The 17,542-nt window shown below is 43.1% G+C and overlaps 1 protein-coding gene across 9 annotated transcripts in view; it reads left to right on the forward strand.

The window, feature by feature from the left end:
* LOC143819744 (TBC1 domain family member 1-like) overlaps window positions 1-17,542 on the forward strand; it is a 105,919-nt gene that overhangs the window by 48,337 nt on the left and 40,040 nt on the right. For all 9 annotated transcript variants that reach the window (XM_077301665.1, XM_077301666.1, XM_077301667.1 and 6 more), the window contains 8 exons: window positions 1,573-2,106; window positions 4,537-4,626; window positions 9,510-9,614; window positions 10,588-10,720; window positions 10,842-10,933; window positions 13,368-13,478; window positions 14,939-15,067; window positions 16,879-16,965. In XM_077301665.1, the coding sequence (XP_077157780.1) occupies window positions 1,573-2,106; window positions 4,537-4,626; window positions 9,510-9,614; window positions 10,588-10,720; window positions 10,842-10,933; window positions 13,368-13,478; window positions 14,939-15,067; window positions 16,879-16,965 (1,281 nt within the window). The remainder of the gene's footprint in view (window positions 1-1,572; window positions 2,107-4,536; window positions 4,627-9,509; window positions 9,615-10,587; window positions 10,721-10,841; window positions 10,934-13,367; window positions 13,479-14,938; window positions 15,068-16,878; window positions 16,966-17,542) is intronic.

The following is a 17,542-nucleotide window of genomic DNA, read 5'->3' on the forward strand; positions in this document are numbered from 1 at the left end:
AAGCCTCAAAGCCTCTGCAGAGTCCAATCCACAGTTGTTGTCTACAAGAACAAATCAAAGCCACGTGGATGAATGAACGACGTATGGAAACCCTAAGAACACTTTTCTGGGATTAAGCCCCCATTGACTAAAAGGGAACTGGCTTCCAAGTAGAGCTGTTTAGGATGACTTTCATAATTTCGCCCCAGTGCCCTGGCAAGGATGGATAGTTTTCCCACATGGCCGTTAATGTTTTCCCACATTGCTGTTATTTATGTGGCTAGCTGGAATGACGTAGTACGGGCCCATGAGCATTGGCTCCTAAGCCACAAAAATAATATTGTAATTGACCTTTCTCGACAGAAAAGTGAAAATATTTACATTTGATAAGCTATGTGTACTTTGCTTGTATAGATTATATTCAGTTAACTCATAACGGTCTGGAAGGGTATTTTTGTAGCTACACATGCACTTGTGGTCAGGGCCTAGGCTCTCTCTCGCTTGTACCTAAGACTATTTGCATCCATAGTGGACTTGCTGATTGCTTCTTCTGGCTGCAGCCTTCTCATGCCATGCTGAACATTGTTCAAGAGAATTCCTAGGCCAGGCTTTCTCAACCAGGATTTTGTGAAATCCTGGGGTTTCTTGAGCGTTTCCCAAATGGGTAGGAGTTGATTATTGTTATTGTTGTTGTTGTTGTTGTTATTATTATTCTACACACAGCACAACTTCTGGGGTTTCACAAAGCCTGAAGAATGTTTCAGGGGGTTCTCTATGGTAAAAAAGTTGAGAAAGGCTGCCCTAGGCTTTGGGGAACAACTTCTATGGAGGGGAGAATGAAGCGCATGAAAATGGATGTAGGGTACCCCATAGAGCAGTGGTCCCCAACCCGCGGGCCACGGCCCGCTGCCGGGCCGCAAAGGCCTTGGTGCCGGGCCGCAGCTCCCTCTTCCTGCCCCCCCCAAAGCGAGAAGCTCGCCAGGCCGCGAGCAAATCGGCTGCCGAAGCGGCCGATTAGCTCATGGCCCGGCAAGCTTCTTGTTTCGGGAGGGGGGGGGAGAGAAGCTTGCCGAGCCGCAAGCTAATCGGCCGCTTTGGCGGCTGATTTGCTGGCGGCCCAGAGGGGCCGGGAGAGGGAGCCGGCATGGCAGCGGCACAAACGCGCCTGCGCGGACTGCTGCAAACGCGCCTGTGCGGCAGTACGCGCAAGCGTGTTTGCGCTGGGGCTGCCGCGCGTGCGCGTGGCCCCGGGCCGCCCTCTCCCGCCACTCCGGAGCAGCGGTCCGCGGCAACCGGAAGGTTGCGGACCACTGCCATAGAGCCTATAGTTTGGATCCTGGTTTTTGTATTCCTAGACAAGTTCACACACAAATACGTGTCCTGACACTTGATTACTCAACATTTGATCAATGGTATTGCACATATGAACTGCCTCCCTGAAAATTGTGTTTGAATGAGAAAGAAGTTAAATTTGTGGGATAAGGCCTGTGATGACACATGAACCCACATTCAGTTGATAAGAATTAAGACTTATTTATGTGCACACACCCCACTCTATGAGTGAATGGCTGATGAAATGTTATTTCCTTACAGGTGCCTGAGATTATAAGCACCATCAGACAGGCTGGGAAAATTGCACGTCAAGATGAGTTTCAGAATAACCTTTCAGATGTCGAAGATCCCTTCAGCAAAAAGTTCGAGGTGCTGTTCTGTGGCCGAATGACTGTAGCTCACAAAAACGCGCCCCCAGCACTCATAGATGAATGTATTGAAAAGTTCAATGATGTTAGTTATACCAAAACCTTGGACTCAGGTTCCTTCTCCCAACAACGTGAAACTGCCAACCACTCTGGCGGATTTTCCATCAGTGACAAATTCCGATCTGTCTTCCAACCCTCAGTAAATGAAGATCCGGAGAAAAGGCCGATGCGGAAATCCTACTCCCAGCCAGGACTGCGGTCATTTTCTTTTAAGAAAGATCTGGAAGCCAGGGGCCTGAGGAGTAGCAGCTTCACCAGATCCTTCGATGAAGATGTTGCTTCTCTGAACTTAAAAAGTCGATTTATCCATGGGCAAAATGTGGTGCAGCCAACGGACATTGCAGGGAACCGAATTATGTTGTTCACGGTAAAATGTTGTTTGTTGTCTTTTCTGGGTCACTGGATAACCAGGATAGGGAAACAGATATTCAGTGGGGTGTTACTAGTTGAACTCATGCTGTTGAGTTAACGAGGCAGCATGGTTACTGCTTAGAGTCAAATAGGTCAGTTGATCAGAGTCTGCCTTCCCCTGGTCTATTCTATTACGATTTAGCCTCTGGTGTTAGTCTGCTTCCACCCCCTGCTCTCTTTTAGATTACACTTTTAGATATCAGCCTTTTTCAACCTTTTGACTTTGGAGGAACTTCAGAAATACTTTTCAGGCACCCGTGCCTCCCCTCCACGGCACGGCGCGGGAATGGCCACTTTGGTGGCCACATCGCACAACCCTAATCCAGACACCACTCCCTTTCTATGCAATAAGACCACCCTCAGGTCAATGGAGGTGGCCAGTTGCTCGCTTTCATGGCAATGCCGGGAATAGCTTGTGACCGAGTCCATTAAGTCAGGATATAGGAGGAAGGCCAGGGAGCCCCTGGGGAGCTCTCGCGGGGCTCCAAGGAGCCCTGGTTGCAATTCCCAGCAATGTATTATGTTCACTGCTAGATTTCCTGCACATGACCTGCTTGCCCTGTGTAGCAATCTGCACTTGACGGCATTTTATGCAATCCACCATGACATACACAAAAGATCCGAAATGGGCAGGATGGGATCATTCATTTTAGAATTGATCAAGAATCACTGATTAAGTTTGCAGAGAACCAAAGCAGCATGCTTCCCACTCAATGGAGTTCCCGTTTGAAGTTCTGCTTTACTGATTATGAAGTAGTGTCTAAGACTCGCGCATCCTTCTTCAAATCACTTCCTTTTACCATTGCTTGCCTTCATTTTGGATATTCCAAAGTGTGATTTCAGTGTGTCGTTGCCAACCTCCAGGTAGAGCCAGGAGATCGCCTGGAATTACAACTGTTCTCCGGGCTACGTGTATATAAATTTGTTTATTACTTATTTCAAACATTGATTCCACCTTTCCTGGAGAGAATGGCTACACTGGAGGTTGGACTGCATGACACTATGCCCTGCCAACGTCCCGCCCCTCCCTAGACCCTACTCTCCCAGGCTCCACCCTCAGATCTGCAGGTAATTTCTGAACCCTGAATTGGCAGTTCTATTTCAGAACTGCAGCTCTCTCCTCACCCCTGATGGACATCAGCTGCATGATACTCGGGATCGTGAACATACATCTGTCTCATTCATACTTTACTTTTTTGGATGTACAAGTTCTCTGAAATTTGCCCCTAAAAATGTTCAACAGATCTCTCTCATAATAACCCCCGCTAACAGCATCTTTTATTGATCAGTGTGTAACCTAGTACTCAAAAGCACTCCAGCATGTCAGTGAACTTGAGAAAAACCTCTCAATGCTGTGGAGAAAATACTTGCCACATATTTGTTCACCATTTATTCTGTGGGTTCAGTCCACTGCTCTGCCAATGCTCTGATCATGTGTATGTAAGAGCAGCTCTGCTGTTCACTTCAATGAAGGGTGTACATGCAAAGAAAAGAGCATTCAGAGCTTTCTCCGCCTTTAAAATGAATGAGGAAGGCTTCCCTTGTATGGGCATTCCCACTTATACAGGAAATTGTCCACGTGTGTAAATGGGAGCTCCTGAGTTTGTATTGTATTTGTACAGCATCACAGGGTTGGATCCAAGGGAAGCAGAGGTTGTGGAACACATCTTTTCTGCCTTTTCCTGCTGAAGTCTGTTCCGATAACGTAGCTTTTAGGGAATAGCACTGTAGCTTCATTGGGAATAGCATATGATGGAGCACAGGGGGTCTGCGATGGAGCAAGGAAGGATGCAACCCACCTTGCTGTGAATTTCTTGAAATAGACATTAGATCCAACCCATATTCTATTTAGAAGAATTGTTTTTTTACACCCCGTTTTTCACTACCTGAAGGAGACCCAAATCAGCTTACAAGCACCTTTTCCTTCCTCTCCCCACAACAGACATTCTGGGGCTGAAAGAGCTCTAAGTGAACTGCTCTGCTCTGCAAGAACATGGAAGAATGGGGAATCAAACCCAGTTCTCCAGTTTAGAGCCCCCCACTCTTAATCACACTGGCTTATAAATATATTCTTTGTCTTTTGGGCAAAATTTCCAGGTTGCCCCATGAAAGGATAACTCTTTGCACTTTGGCTCCCCTAATACAAAATGTGTGCTGTACTTTATGTATTTTGGTATTTATATGCCATCTTTTATAAATTCAAGATAGTATTAAAACAAATAGAAACCCTTATTGACTAAATCTTACCAGGCAGGTAGACTCACACAGGTAGCAGTCTTCCGATGCTTTCAGTACATAATGTTAAATACATTCTTAAAATATTTAAATTCTCATTGTCTGGATTTTGAAATCAGTTACTGATAGATGTTGTCTTTGTCTTTTCCAGATTGGCCAGTCTGAAGTTTACATTATCAGTCCTGACACCAAAAAAGTAGCCATTGAGAAAAGCTTTAAGGAAATTTCCTTTTGCTCTCAGGTACCAAGGTTTTATTTGTCTTGGTCTTCTGTCGGTATATTGATTGCTTGGTTTCACGCTGTATTTGTGTCCACACTCTCTTGTTGTTTTGTGGTAAATTTAATTACACAGTTATATTATTACAGTTCCAGTTGCTTTAAAAAACAAACATTACAGCTCACAAATACTTTACAGATGTAACTGTATTAGAGGATTACCACATTAATATCACAAAATAATAAAAGTCTAGAATTAGAATGAGCTGAATTGGCTAGCCCAGAATTTCACCTGTACCTTTGTTCAGAAAGTTGAATAAGTTGGTTCACATGTTTAAAACAGCCAGTGATTTCTGGTAACACAAGATTATCTCTTAATAGTTCTGTTGAATCAACTCCTCTGTTAATGCTTTTCGGATTTTAAATTAGAAGTATTGGGCCTGAGATTCAAAAAACCGCTTAGTAAAACCAAAAGTCTTGGGCATCCAGCTTTTGGGTTGGTTTGTTTGAATAGCAGACTTGCAGGATATAAAACAAAATGCATTTGAAACTTCCTTTAGTTTAAAAACAGTATATCTCATGGCATGAGTTTTTGCTAAGAAATACCAACCCCAAAGCCCTCTGTGGCAATATGCTGAACTGCCTATCCTAAATTTTTCACAGTCAGTGTAGTTCACGCGCGTCCGAGTGGCATGCACATGTACATGCGTGCGCAAGTGCATAACAATCAAGGCAACCGCTGCGGTGACCACCAACCTGGCAACCCTGGGGAAAGGGCCAAGCGACCCCAAATTGTGACCCCCAAGGCTGAGAACCACTGCTCTGCCCGAAGGAGTCTCACTGTGGCTTACAATTGATCCTAGTTAGTACTTGGACCCCCAAGTGCTACCGAGGAAGTCCAGGGTTGCTACAAATAGGTAGGCAAAGGCAAATCACCCCTGACTGTCTTTTGCCTTGACAGCCCTGGCGGGGGGGGGGGGGGGGAGGGTCTCCATAAGTCATCCATGACTTCATGGCACTTCTCACAGAGAGAGAGAGAGAGAGAGAGAGAGGGAGGGAGATTTCCTTGGGACAGTTCCTGTGTCAGCACTCAGCAGCTTGCCCTCAAGGTCAAATTCTGTTTTTCTTAGACTAACAGGAAACAAATTCCAAAAGTAATGACCCATCTCCCTCTCCCAGTTAACATAATTGCTTAACTAGTGGCACATCCAATGGGGAAAAAACACCCACAGCAGTTCACCCTCCCTGGAGAATGAGGGACTCCCGCTGTCACAATCGGCATTCTTCCTGTGAGACCAAGCTTAGAATCTGTTTCCCTGGTGACTGTTGGCAATGATTCTGTTTTTCCTCCCTCTTCTGTTTTGAGGAAACCTTGAGGTGTTCTGTTCCAAGGTGAGATGGGTCTTAAAACCTGTTGTCCCAGAGACAGTATTTATATTTAACACACGCTTGTGCGCTTCCTCTTATTTATATTTACTATGTTTTTATCCAGCCTGACCTCCATGGAGCTCAGGAGAGGTATATATCATATTCCCTTCTTCCATTTTGTCTTTATAAAACCTTGCAAGGTCAGTTAGGCTGAGAGTGGGACTGGCCCAAGGTTATCCAGAGAGCTTCATGGCAGAATGGGGATTTGAAACTAGGGCCTATTATGCATGGGCGTTTTCCCTTGCTTTCACCATGCATGCCCATCAGGTTTTCTTTATTGTTCTGCCTTGATTTTCCTCCCTTCAGTTTGCTTTCTGATTGCTGTTTCCCTGGGTTTTCTGAGAGTGTCTTTGTTCCCGTTTTCCTTTGTTTCGCTTCCAACCAAAGGTAATTCAAAGGCATACAGATTCTCTCAGATTTCCCCCCCTCCTCCTTTTTTTGACCCTTGAAAGTCTCTTCCTGCCCACCCCAAGGTTGCTCTGCCCACTCTCCATCTTTTGCCACTCTCCCCCCCTTCTTCAGTGTACAAGTTCCATTTTCCCCTCATTTGTAAATTTTTATTTTTTATTTTTTTTAAGGAGCTGTGCGAGGGTTAAGTTCCCTGCTGTATTCACTTGAAAGGAGGATTGGGGAAGAGGCAAACAATAGTGTCACCAATGCCAAAAACAAAAAGGTCTCCCAAAACCTTGTCTTAAACTCTCACTGATGTATCATGCTGGTTCTTATGATATTTCATCAATATTGTAAAATCTAAGAATCAGAGAGTTATGAGAATTCAAACTGAAATATCTGAGAAATGTTGGTTTATGAAGATATTTATGACTATTGCTCATTCCTTTACAATTGTATCTATACTTCTTACCAGTATGATACTAATAGTATCACATGGGAGCATCATGTGATGACGTGTGCTATGCTGTTGCTAGAAAGGTCCCAAATGAATCATCTTTGTTTACTGCAGAAGGTTTTGTAGTATCCCCAGATTTAAAAGATGAATTCCCAGATCTGGAGCAATTGGCTACGCATACTGGCTCCTGCAGTTCACAGTTCGCTTTTGATATGTTCTGATATAGCTCTTCCACTTACTCTGTCACTTTTTCCCACTTGGGGTCTCCTCAATATATTGCGTATTTATGTAATAGATTCAAATGGGTAGCCGTGTTGGTCTGAAGTAGCACAACAAAATCAGAGTCCATTAGAGTGCTTGCACTTGAAAGCTCACACCTTGAATAAATCTTTGTCACATCAAAGTGAAACAGTTCAGATCAGAAAGCAGAAATTGATGTATGCCAAACTAAGCCATGCCCTTCAGGGCAAGATAAATAGACAATGCATATGCATGCTGTATATTGTTAAGGAATCAAGCTTGAATTAATGAAGGTGTTAAGAAAGATCTGGCCCTCTGCTGCCTTCTGGTGTCCCGTTGACTTCGTTGAAATATTAATTCCACTTACGTAAGTAGTCTGTACATCTCTCACTATGAACATGCAAAAACATTGCCACATGCTGTATCCACATGCTTCTAGTGTCTATATGCGCCTCCTGCAATTTACTACGAGCAAACCCACCACCACCACTGGTTTCTTTGAATTCCTGTTTTCAGCAGCTCCTTTCCTGGCAACTGACCGAGATCGAAGAATTGTTAAATTTCATTCATTGGTGAATTGGGGGGTACGGACAATATTGTCAGCGAATCATCACACCCTTTACTGTTTTGTTTTAAATGTTGATTGTGGTTAACTGCTAAATACTGTATTTATTATGATTATATGATTTAGTAACTTGCATTTAAAATTATCCTATATTTATTCACAATTCATTTTCTGGGAGAGAAACTGCAGTTTTGTTTCTCTGTGTGCGTGTGTTTTTTTCCTTTACCATAGCTGGAAAGCTAATATAAATGTTTTTGGGAGGAGGAAAAAAGGCACATCATCCTAAATTGTTGGCCTAATGTAATCTTTGTGATAATGTTTATATGATATACTAAATCCAAAGATGTCAAATTATGAAGGGTTTGGCTATGTATATTGACGTCCTTTTAGTTATCTTCAAGTATTCTGCATATGTTGATAGGGATGAACCACATAGTTTACATGCCTTTGGGATGACTTCCTGTGCTTTATCTCTTGAAAAAGCTTTTTCTTAGCACTCCCACCCAGGAATGCTTGTTCTTCTGTTCCCCCCTCCCTAACTCTTCTCCTGCTGTAGTTCTAAAACAGCAACATCCTCTTTTTCGCCTTGTGCTTCTTCAGACAATACAGCTTATTTCGTATCAGTGGTACATGTTCCTTATTAGAGTGCGGCCCAAGTAATGGCTCCAGTGTGCTAGAAATCTGGCCATCACCACAGAGCCTTTAGCCAATTACCTCCTTCTTTTCTGAAGCGGGAGGGATGACAGGGGGAGTTAGGAAGAAATTAATATGTTAAGGCTTATAGAAACAGACTGATTTTTTAAAGAAAAATGTTAATTTTATTCAGAAAGAAGAAAAATATTACCTATTACAAATTACAAAACTACTGTTGAAAACAGTAAGCTGACATTTTACAATACATACCCTGATCTTTTACAACATGATATCATGCTCCACATACTACATCTTTTCTGAAGTTTGCACGTACATCCACCACAATTTTACTAATCAATATAATCTAATATTGGACTCTGTTTTTATTTTTTAATCTTTGATTTGTCATGCTTGTTCAATTGACCTTAATTGTGAAGGATGAGAAAGAAATGGGTTCATTTAATTTTTGTAAAACAAATTTAAAAGAATGGTCTTTATTAATGGGTTAAAAAGTCAGGGGTAAGGAGGACAGTGAGTGAACTGATACTGTTGACCTTTTGGTTTGTGTTCACATATAAATCTGCGACCATCATGACAGTCAGAAATTAAGGAAGAGTGTAAAAACTTTCCCCAGTGAGCCATCTGTCTGGCTTTCTTGGACGCTGAAAGCCAGAGGTTCCTTCCTTCTCACATAAGCACTCAGGGTTTTCTGCAATTTAGACAAGTTCCCTTGTCTAAGAGGAAATATTGTTTCCTTTCTAACTTACTAATTTTGATCCTTCAAATCTCTTCTCAGGAAATAAGACAGGCCATATATGTATATTTATTAGGTTACAAATATCATCAGGCAGCTGTATGAACACTCAGTTACTACATCGAATCACTTTATCAGCCCCTCCCTCCTAATGGAGAGAAGACAGTGAATTCCTCTGAGTGTTTTTAATATAAATGTTATTATTTTAATAGGTTTCAAATGTTTTAATCTTTGTTTCATTGAGATGTATTGTAAGCCCCCCCCCCGAGCCCTCATCTGAATTTGAAAAAACAAACAGACAAATAGCTTTATTCCCCAGTAGATGTGGTTACCTGCAACATTTTGTCTTGCACACCAGCACAAAACTTTGCAAGTAATCAGTCACGAGCAGCCTAATTGCTTATAAACCTAATTTGGTAATAACATATTTCTTTTTTGCAGGGAATTAGGCATGTGGATCACTTTGGGTTTATCTGCAGAGAGGCTTCTGAGAACGGAGGCTTCCATTTCGTATGCTACGTGTTTCAATGTACAGATGAAGCTCTGGTGAGAGACTTTTTTCTTTAAAAGGAGAGTGGGGATGTAGAAGAAGTGAGGTCTTGTACAGCTTTGCAAGTAACTGTAAAAAAAAAAACTATGTAACATATCTTACCAGTTGGCCCACCTTCAATAAGGTATGCTTATTTATTAGCTCTAGTGTAAAAAGAAGTATAATCTCCAGGGAGCTAATTTTTGCAGAACTAATTGCATATTTCCTATGAGTAACCCAATTTGCATTATGGCGGAAATGAATTCCCAAATATTTAAATATTTAAAGCTTTTAATTTGGTCAGTGGTGTTACCTTCTTACGTTCCATTTATGAGGTTTCCATGTTTTTCCAAAACCCACAGCTTTTGACTTAAGATTCAGAGCAAGACTATCTACTTCGCAAAAAGTCCAGGAATTGAAGCAGTAAGCGTTTTAGACCAATTTGTGAATGGGACAACACTGCAGCGTCATCTGCGTATGAAGGCTGTGTAGCAAACCAAGTTTTAGACTGTGGCCAGCTCTGGGAAATAGGGTTGGGGAAAGGTCATTCATAAAAATGCTGTATGTCAGCATGTTTTGGTTTGGATCTATTGGACCCGAAAAGTTTCTGGATTGCTGAAAGACTGCAGATGCTAGCACCATACCACTATTTGTATCCGTGATTTTTCAGGAATCCCGTAATTTGTTCAAGTCCAATATACCTGAACCAAAAAAAAAGACAGTAACAAAAAACAAAACAATTGTACAGCCCTAGATTCTAGATTTATTTTTGGTGGTTTTAGTATGTTGACATTTTGTTGCATATTTAATGGATTTGCAAACTTCCTTGAACACTGGAGAAACACACTTTAGATAATACTCTTGAAAGCTCATCAGTGTTCAAGCAGTAGGGGTGGCAGTGAACCTGAGTTTGGCATTCTCTGAGGTGAGCTGTACAGCATTAAAATGAACATCACCATTTCCTCAACTTCAATTTTCTTTTCATCCCAGGTTGACGAGATCATGATGACTTTGAAGCAGGCTTTCACGGTGGCCGCTGTGCAACAGACGGCCAAAGCACAACTCCAGCTCTGCGAAGGGTGTCCCATGCAGAACCTGCACAAACTCTGCGAAAAGGTCGAAGGTAGGAACCATGCAGTGTGCAGAGAATAAAAATTAGAATTCGACTGGCATGAATGTTTTGCAACCAACTGGCAGTAGTATTGAAATACATTCAGTTCACCCTGTTTTTCATTACTTTTCAGGGCTCCACCCATCGAAAACTAAATTGGAACTTCAGAAACACTTAACAACCCTGAATAACCAAGAGCAAGTCTCTGTCTTTGAAGAAGTTCAGGTATCCTTTTTGTTTCTTTTGTTTGACTGGTTCATCTTTGGAAAACAAGAGTACAATTCTTTCTTTTCCATTCTACCCTCCTGCTGTTCCTTGACAAGCAAAGCACACATTATTTAAACATTGACTGCTCATCCTCACAGAATTCAGTGAAGATCTTTCACTGTCCACTGTGGGCTACAAAACTCTGTAAGGCGATTTTGTTTTTGCGCTCCCATTGTCCAATTCAGGAAGCCACCGATTTCTTTCGCCATCAGCACATTCTATTGATCCTTGTAGGAATGAGAATGCTTAGGCTTAAAACGGTGAGAGGCTAAAACTAGCAAGAGACAACGAACAGTGGAAAGAGATTTGCAAAATAAAAAAGTATAGAGAGGTTGGATATGGAGACCGCCAGATTGACATAGGCACTGGGTTTGTGGTATAGTGGTTAGAGGGTCAAGCTAAGAAATGGAAGGCCTAGGTTCAAAGAACCACACTGCCACAGTCACACACTCACAACCTAGACTACCTTACACAGTTGTTGTGAGGATAAATTGGAGGAGAAGGGAACAGTGTAAGCCTCTGGTCCTGGGATGTACATGAACTAAAATGACTAAAAACAGCCATTTAAAATGTTTAGGATGGTAGATGTATGTCCTTTCTCCACTAGCTTGGTATAGTGGTTAAGAGCGTCGGCCTCTAGTCTGGAGAGCCAGGTTTGATTCCCTGTTCCTCCTCCACATGCAGCCGCTTGGTGACTGTGGGCTAGACACAGCCCTGATAGTGCTCCTCTCACAGAGCAGTCCTATCAGAGTTCTCTCAGCCCCACCTGCCTCACAGGGTGTCTGTCGTGGGGAGAGGAAGGGAAGGCGATCGTAAACCGCTTGATACTCCTTTGGGCAGTCAAAAGCCGGGTACAAAAAAAACAGCTTCTCCTTTCAGTGGTGCAGCTGGGTTGCTTATCAGCAGGAAATGGAATTATAGCCATGATACCACACGGCCTTAATCTTTACGCTACATTTCCTTTTGCCAAGGCAACAGTAGGCTGCCTATTACTGACACCCTCTCAGCAAGAGGGAGAAGAATCCAGCCTGCTGGACTGCTTTCCTTCTCTCCAGAAGTTTGGTATAGCATGCAAATGAGTGAAGCTTTAGGGAAAGCTGCCCCCAAATCTTTACTCCTGCAGATTGGTCAAGGGCAAGTAACATCCTTGGTCAATTTCAGGGAAGCTGCAGCCAACCATGCTTGTTTCTGTGGTCAATTTCAGGCAGCAAGGCCACTCCCAGGCTCCTTTTTAAAATGATCTCTCAGGGGAATTCTTTTATTGTTCTGGAAAGAGGTATTTCCATATTTATTGAGCTCATGCTCCTCCCAAGTTAGTGGCTGTGGTTCAGTGGAAGAGCTTACACTTTCCGTACAGAAGGTCCAGGGTGTTGTTCCCGGCTACTCCACTTACAAAAGGACTGGGAAGTAGATTGTGTGAAAGATCCCTACCTGAGACCCTGGGGAGATGCTTACAGTCTGAGTGGACTGTATTGGCCCTGATGGATTCAGTATAAGGCAGCATTATGTATGTTCATGTGAGCTTCTGGATAGAAGTTATTGTTCTACATTCCTATATTTCTCCTACTAAATTTGTTAAAAGGGCAGTTCATTTCAATTTTGCTTTGTAGTCCTGGGTCTCCATTGTTCCTAATCCCTTGGGGTTTTCCCCCCACATATGTCCTAGAGAGAGGTTGTTTGCTTCCAGATGAATGTTTTGCTCATGAAGTTGTGGTCTAATTGTATTCCAGTTGTCCTTTCCCCGTCCTTCATATGCCACTTTCCCCATCTGCTTTTCAACTGGCTGTTTTGGAAGAATGCAATCTAAGTACATAATTGCCAGTCTGTATGGAAAGGTGCACAATATCCAAGTTCTTACCCACATTGGTGCCATTGTCCTTTCCTCAGTCCCTAATGGCCTCTATTTTTCCCATTTTTCTATAAAAAGATATTTCCCAGATTGCTTTATTACAGCATGATAAAAAGCCTTTGCAGTGATATATGCATACAAACCTTTCCCTTATATTTCTGCCCTTTCCCCTTATATCTCTGCAACAAAAAGGGCTAGATATATGCCTTTTATTTTAAATGAAAACTGGGTTTTCAGATGAACTAGTACATTGCTGCAAGAGATAGCACAGCACAAAAGCAATCTAGCTATCACTGGTTCTGTTATATTTTTTAAAAGCCCTCTGGTGGCAGAGGAAATGGCAGTCACAGTGAGGCAGAGGAAGAGTCCCATCATGTGGACCCTCCACTGATGCACCAAATGCCTCTGCAAGGAGAACAACATGGAGAACCATAGTGTTGCCATCTAGTGGTCTTTTATTATCCAAGCAGCAATTTTAGAGTGGTACCCAGTTTAAAATAATAAAGTCGTAAAAAACGTATTGTTTTTTTCCCCCTTCCAAAGAAAATCAGGCCAAGAAATGAACAGAAGGAGAATGAGGTCATAATTGCGGTGCTGAGAAACATATATGAAGAAAAACAGAAGGATCACATTCACTTCAGTGAAACCAAGCAGGTATGGAAATGGAGACTCTTCTTCATAAGGAAAAGACCTAGTGCTGTATTGTCTTTAGAAGCATCCCCGTGCAGTAGTTTATCTGCATATTAAGAAAAAGGATTGGTGTAGCCCTCTGGAAGAATCTCCCTTATGAGTGCTACTTTTCATACTTCTCCCCCTGCTCACAGAACACTAGCATATCAAGGAAACAGTTGGGTTGGAAACCTTTACTATACCAAGCATAGTGCAGGGAGTTGGACTAGATCACCCATAACGTCCCTTCCAACTCTATTAATCTATGATTCTAAGCTAACTTATACACTACAAGGAGCTTACTAGATAGGCCATTCACTTTAATTCTGGTTCAGATCTCATTACAGCTAACCATTGTGTTTAAAACCATTTCCCCCCTCATCCTGGAGCACAAAGTTGGACTGGGGTTTCACTTACTATGCAAGAGGACAGGTGTTTCACTATATGCTGTGGACATAGTCTACCTTGATTTCAGTTAGGCTGTTGATAAGGTTTCACATGATATTCTTATTGACAAGTTGGTAAAATGCAGTATGGATCCTATTATTATTAGGTGGATTGAGAACCGGTTGACAGATCGCACCCAACGTGTGCTTGTAAATTTGCTAAACTGTGAGGGGTAGCAAGTGAGTGGTTCTCAGCCTAGGGGTTGCTACCCCAATTGGGGTCTCCTGGCCCCTTCTTGGGGGTCCCATTGGTTGCTACCGCTGTGGTGGCAGCGAGAAGCAGGGGCAGCGGGAAGCGGCGGTGGTGGCTGCCATAGGTGGCAGCAGCAACAGCAAGCGGCGTGGCCAGAGGTGGTGGGAGGCAGCAGGAGCCGGCGGGCAGCAGCAGCAAGCGGTGGCGCCAGGCAGCGGCAGGCGGCAGTGGTTCCCGGCTGTGGCAGAGCCATTCCAATGGTCACCTCCATGCTGCCCGACTGTTTTGTGCCTGCGCATGTGCAAGCACGCACCCCGCACACGCACAGCCCCCGCGCACACGCACAGCCTGCACGCCGGCGCCGCCAAATTTGGGGTCGCAAGGTAAGTGCGGTTGAGAACCACTGTAGCAAACACACCAGAAACACATGACCTCCTGGAGTGGCAGTGAAGAGCCGTTGAGACCAGGTCATGGCAGTCCAGGGAGGAAGATGCCTGCGCTATACTTCTGGAATCCCCATGGAAGATCCACATCCCTTCCTTCCTATCGGGGGCAGGGTGGGCACTGGTTTGAAGCACATGGTTTGAAAAAAGTGCTTTGCTTTCTTTGAATAAAGTACCCACTAAAATAAAAGTTAAGTCACTCAAGACCTTTTTAGTTCAGAAATCATATGTTACAGACGTCGACATTGGAAGCTTTAGAAAACACAGAGGGATACAGCAGTACTTTGAGTAATCCTTTTTGTGGGAACTTGTTCCTTTTTTCTTCCCCTTAAGAAAAATTCTCTTGTTTTCTTAACTGCTTAGACTTCGCATTCCTCAGTCGAGGCCATGGGAAACGGGATGTCGAGCAGCGCACCTCGGTTCAGACTAGAAATGTTGAAGAGCAAAGCTAAGAGGTCACTGACAGAGTCCTTGGAGAGCATTTTGTCTCGTGTAAGAGGAGTCAGCTTTGTTGTGCTTAATGCCATTGGATGTACTCTCTTTCATTTCCTTCCTGCCTGAAATACCCGAGCAGCTATTAAAATCAAAGAAACTTTATAAAATACTTGAATGATCTTGTAGTTGAATGATCTGCATTTTGATGCAGTTCAGCTATTCTTTTCAATCTGTGGCCTCAGCTGTGACGTATACATCACCCCTGCAACAGCTTGGGCTAAAAGTGGATTTAAGGAGCGATTGCATACAGGTAGCAGTTGCATTAACACTGTCTCAAGAGATGCTGTCTTGCTAAATTCTGTGCCTCCATGTCTGGAGGGGGGAAAATTTGCAAAGGCATATTCAAAGAAGGTCTTGCTTTGGACTGAGCTGAACATGCAGCACGGCAAAATAATTGCAGTTTACAGTGCGATACAGTGATTAGAGTGTCAAGCACTAGATGGAAGACCTAGGTTCGAATCCATGCTTTGCTGTGGAATCCTGCCAGGTAGGCTGGAGGATGGGGTCTGTGGATTACACATTATTGAGGTCTCTCAACCTCCCAAACCACACCCTCTCCAGGCCCCTCCCCCAAATAGCCAGAACTTTCCCCATCCAGAGCTGGCAACTGTACGGTCAGGTGACCTAGGACCAAGGACCACACATTTGCTCTCAGCCTAATCAACCAGGGTTTCATGAAACTCACTCTCTCTCTCTCTCTCTCTCTCTCTCTCTATGTGTGGGTGTGTATATATGTGTGTGTGTGTGTGTGTGTGTATATATATGTGTGTGTGTATATATGTGTGTGTGTATATATATATATATATAAACATTTGCTAAACATTTATTGGGTGATTTTACCATATATGGCCATGTCGACCCACCACCCCACCAAAATGGCCAATGATGGGCCTGGAGGGGGTGGGAAGGGGAGGGGGCCCCTAGGGGTGTGCACACTGCTATGCTTCCCAACTATATTCTGCATTATTGCACCACTTCTGGGGTTCTTTGAAGCCTGAAGAATGTTTCAGGGGTTTCTCAATGGTAAAAAAGTTGAGAATAACTGATTTTAGAAATGAACAGCTAAAAAGCATTAGAAAATGTGTGTATATAACTGGAAATATCATTCCAGCAACGTGACAGCTATTTTTAATGACTTCTCACGTGTTGTTTTGGGGCACACCAGCCATTACCTCTAATGCAAGCGTGTTATTATTAACACAGTTGTTTATTGCTGTTTCTGAAATTCTTTTGCAAGATCTTAGATGTTTAAACAGATTCTCTGTGAAGGTCACGGAAACTTCACTGACCTTTCCCCTGATTTCATGTACACAAACATGCCAAGAGTATTCTTAAGAAAGCTGTGATTCTGGCATCGCTTGCAGTCATTTTAGTGTGTTTTTTCCTAATCAACCCACGTAGCTCGTTCAGCAGTTCTGTTTTGCGTAGCTTGCCTGGTAATGATAATTGAATTTTATTTTTATTTTTTTTTAAACCTGTAAAAGCAAACATTGTCTGGCTTCCCCTTCAACTTGAAAAGGAACCAGTAACACTGACTGCACGAAAAGAGCACTTATTACATTAATTTCTGGCCTGTTCTGCTTGTGTGACCTTTCTGAGGCAGGCTGTTGTTTCTTGCGTGCAGACAGGCTATTCTTAGTCCTCTTGGGAAATTAAATTTAATAATGACCTCAACACAGTGAAGATCTTTGGGGTCTGATAGTTCCTTCAAAAATTATGACAGCTTTGTGGAATTTGAGCCTTGTGGATGCATATGAATTGGGTTGTCTGCATAATGTATAATCTGTATCACTTTTTTTTTTAAATAGGGAAATAAAGGCAAAAATCAGCTAGAAAGTTCTGGAAGCACTGATTTGGACAGTTCCCTGTCCAGCACTCTGAGCACTACAAGTAAAGTAAGTGACACGACCACTGAACTGGAGAACACACTAAGTGGCAGCCCTGGTTGCAACGTTCTGATTTGCTTTGGGTTTTTCTACATTCTTATTTGCCTTGCATGTTTGTTCCTGTTGCTTTGGGGTTCTTTTCCATTTGGCATATGTTTTGCTCCTCTTTCTAGGTCATTTTGATATTACATTGCTTTATGTCCAGCATATCTCTCTGCACATTTAAAGTAAGCAAAACCCATCTGAAACTGGGGAAGGGGGACTCCCAAAGCAATAAAAACACACCAGTAAGAAAAATGAGAATCCAGAAAAGCTCTTTCTTGGTATGTAAGTGAATAAAGTGAATAATGTATTATTATATAACTAGTAATCAAGCCCGCTGTAATTAAAATACAGCGGGCACTAGGCAAGGGAGCAACTGTGAGCCGCGCTCTGTGCGGCTCACAGTTGCTTCCTTGTTGGCAGGGCAGGAATCGGCCGGGCCAATCGGCAGGCGCAAAGCGCCTGCCGATTAGCCCGGCCGATGGTCTGTCCAGAGGAAGGGGCCAATCAGCACCCTTCCTCATCCTGGACAGAGCCTGCCCTA

The sequence above is a fragment of the Paroedura picta genome, chromosome 10 (genome assembly GCF_049243985.1).
Source record: "Paroedura picta isolate Pp20150507F chromosome 10, Ppicta_v3.0, whole genome shotgun sequence".
Taxonomy (NCBI): domain Eukaryota; kingdom Metazoa; phylum Chordata; class Lepidosauria; order Squamata; family Gekkonidae; genus Paroedura; species Paroedura picta.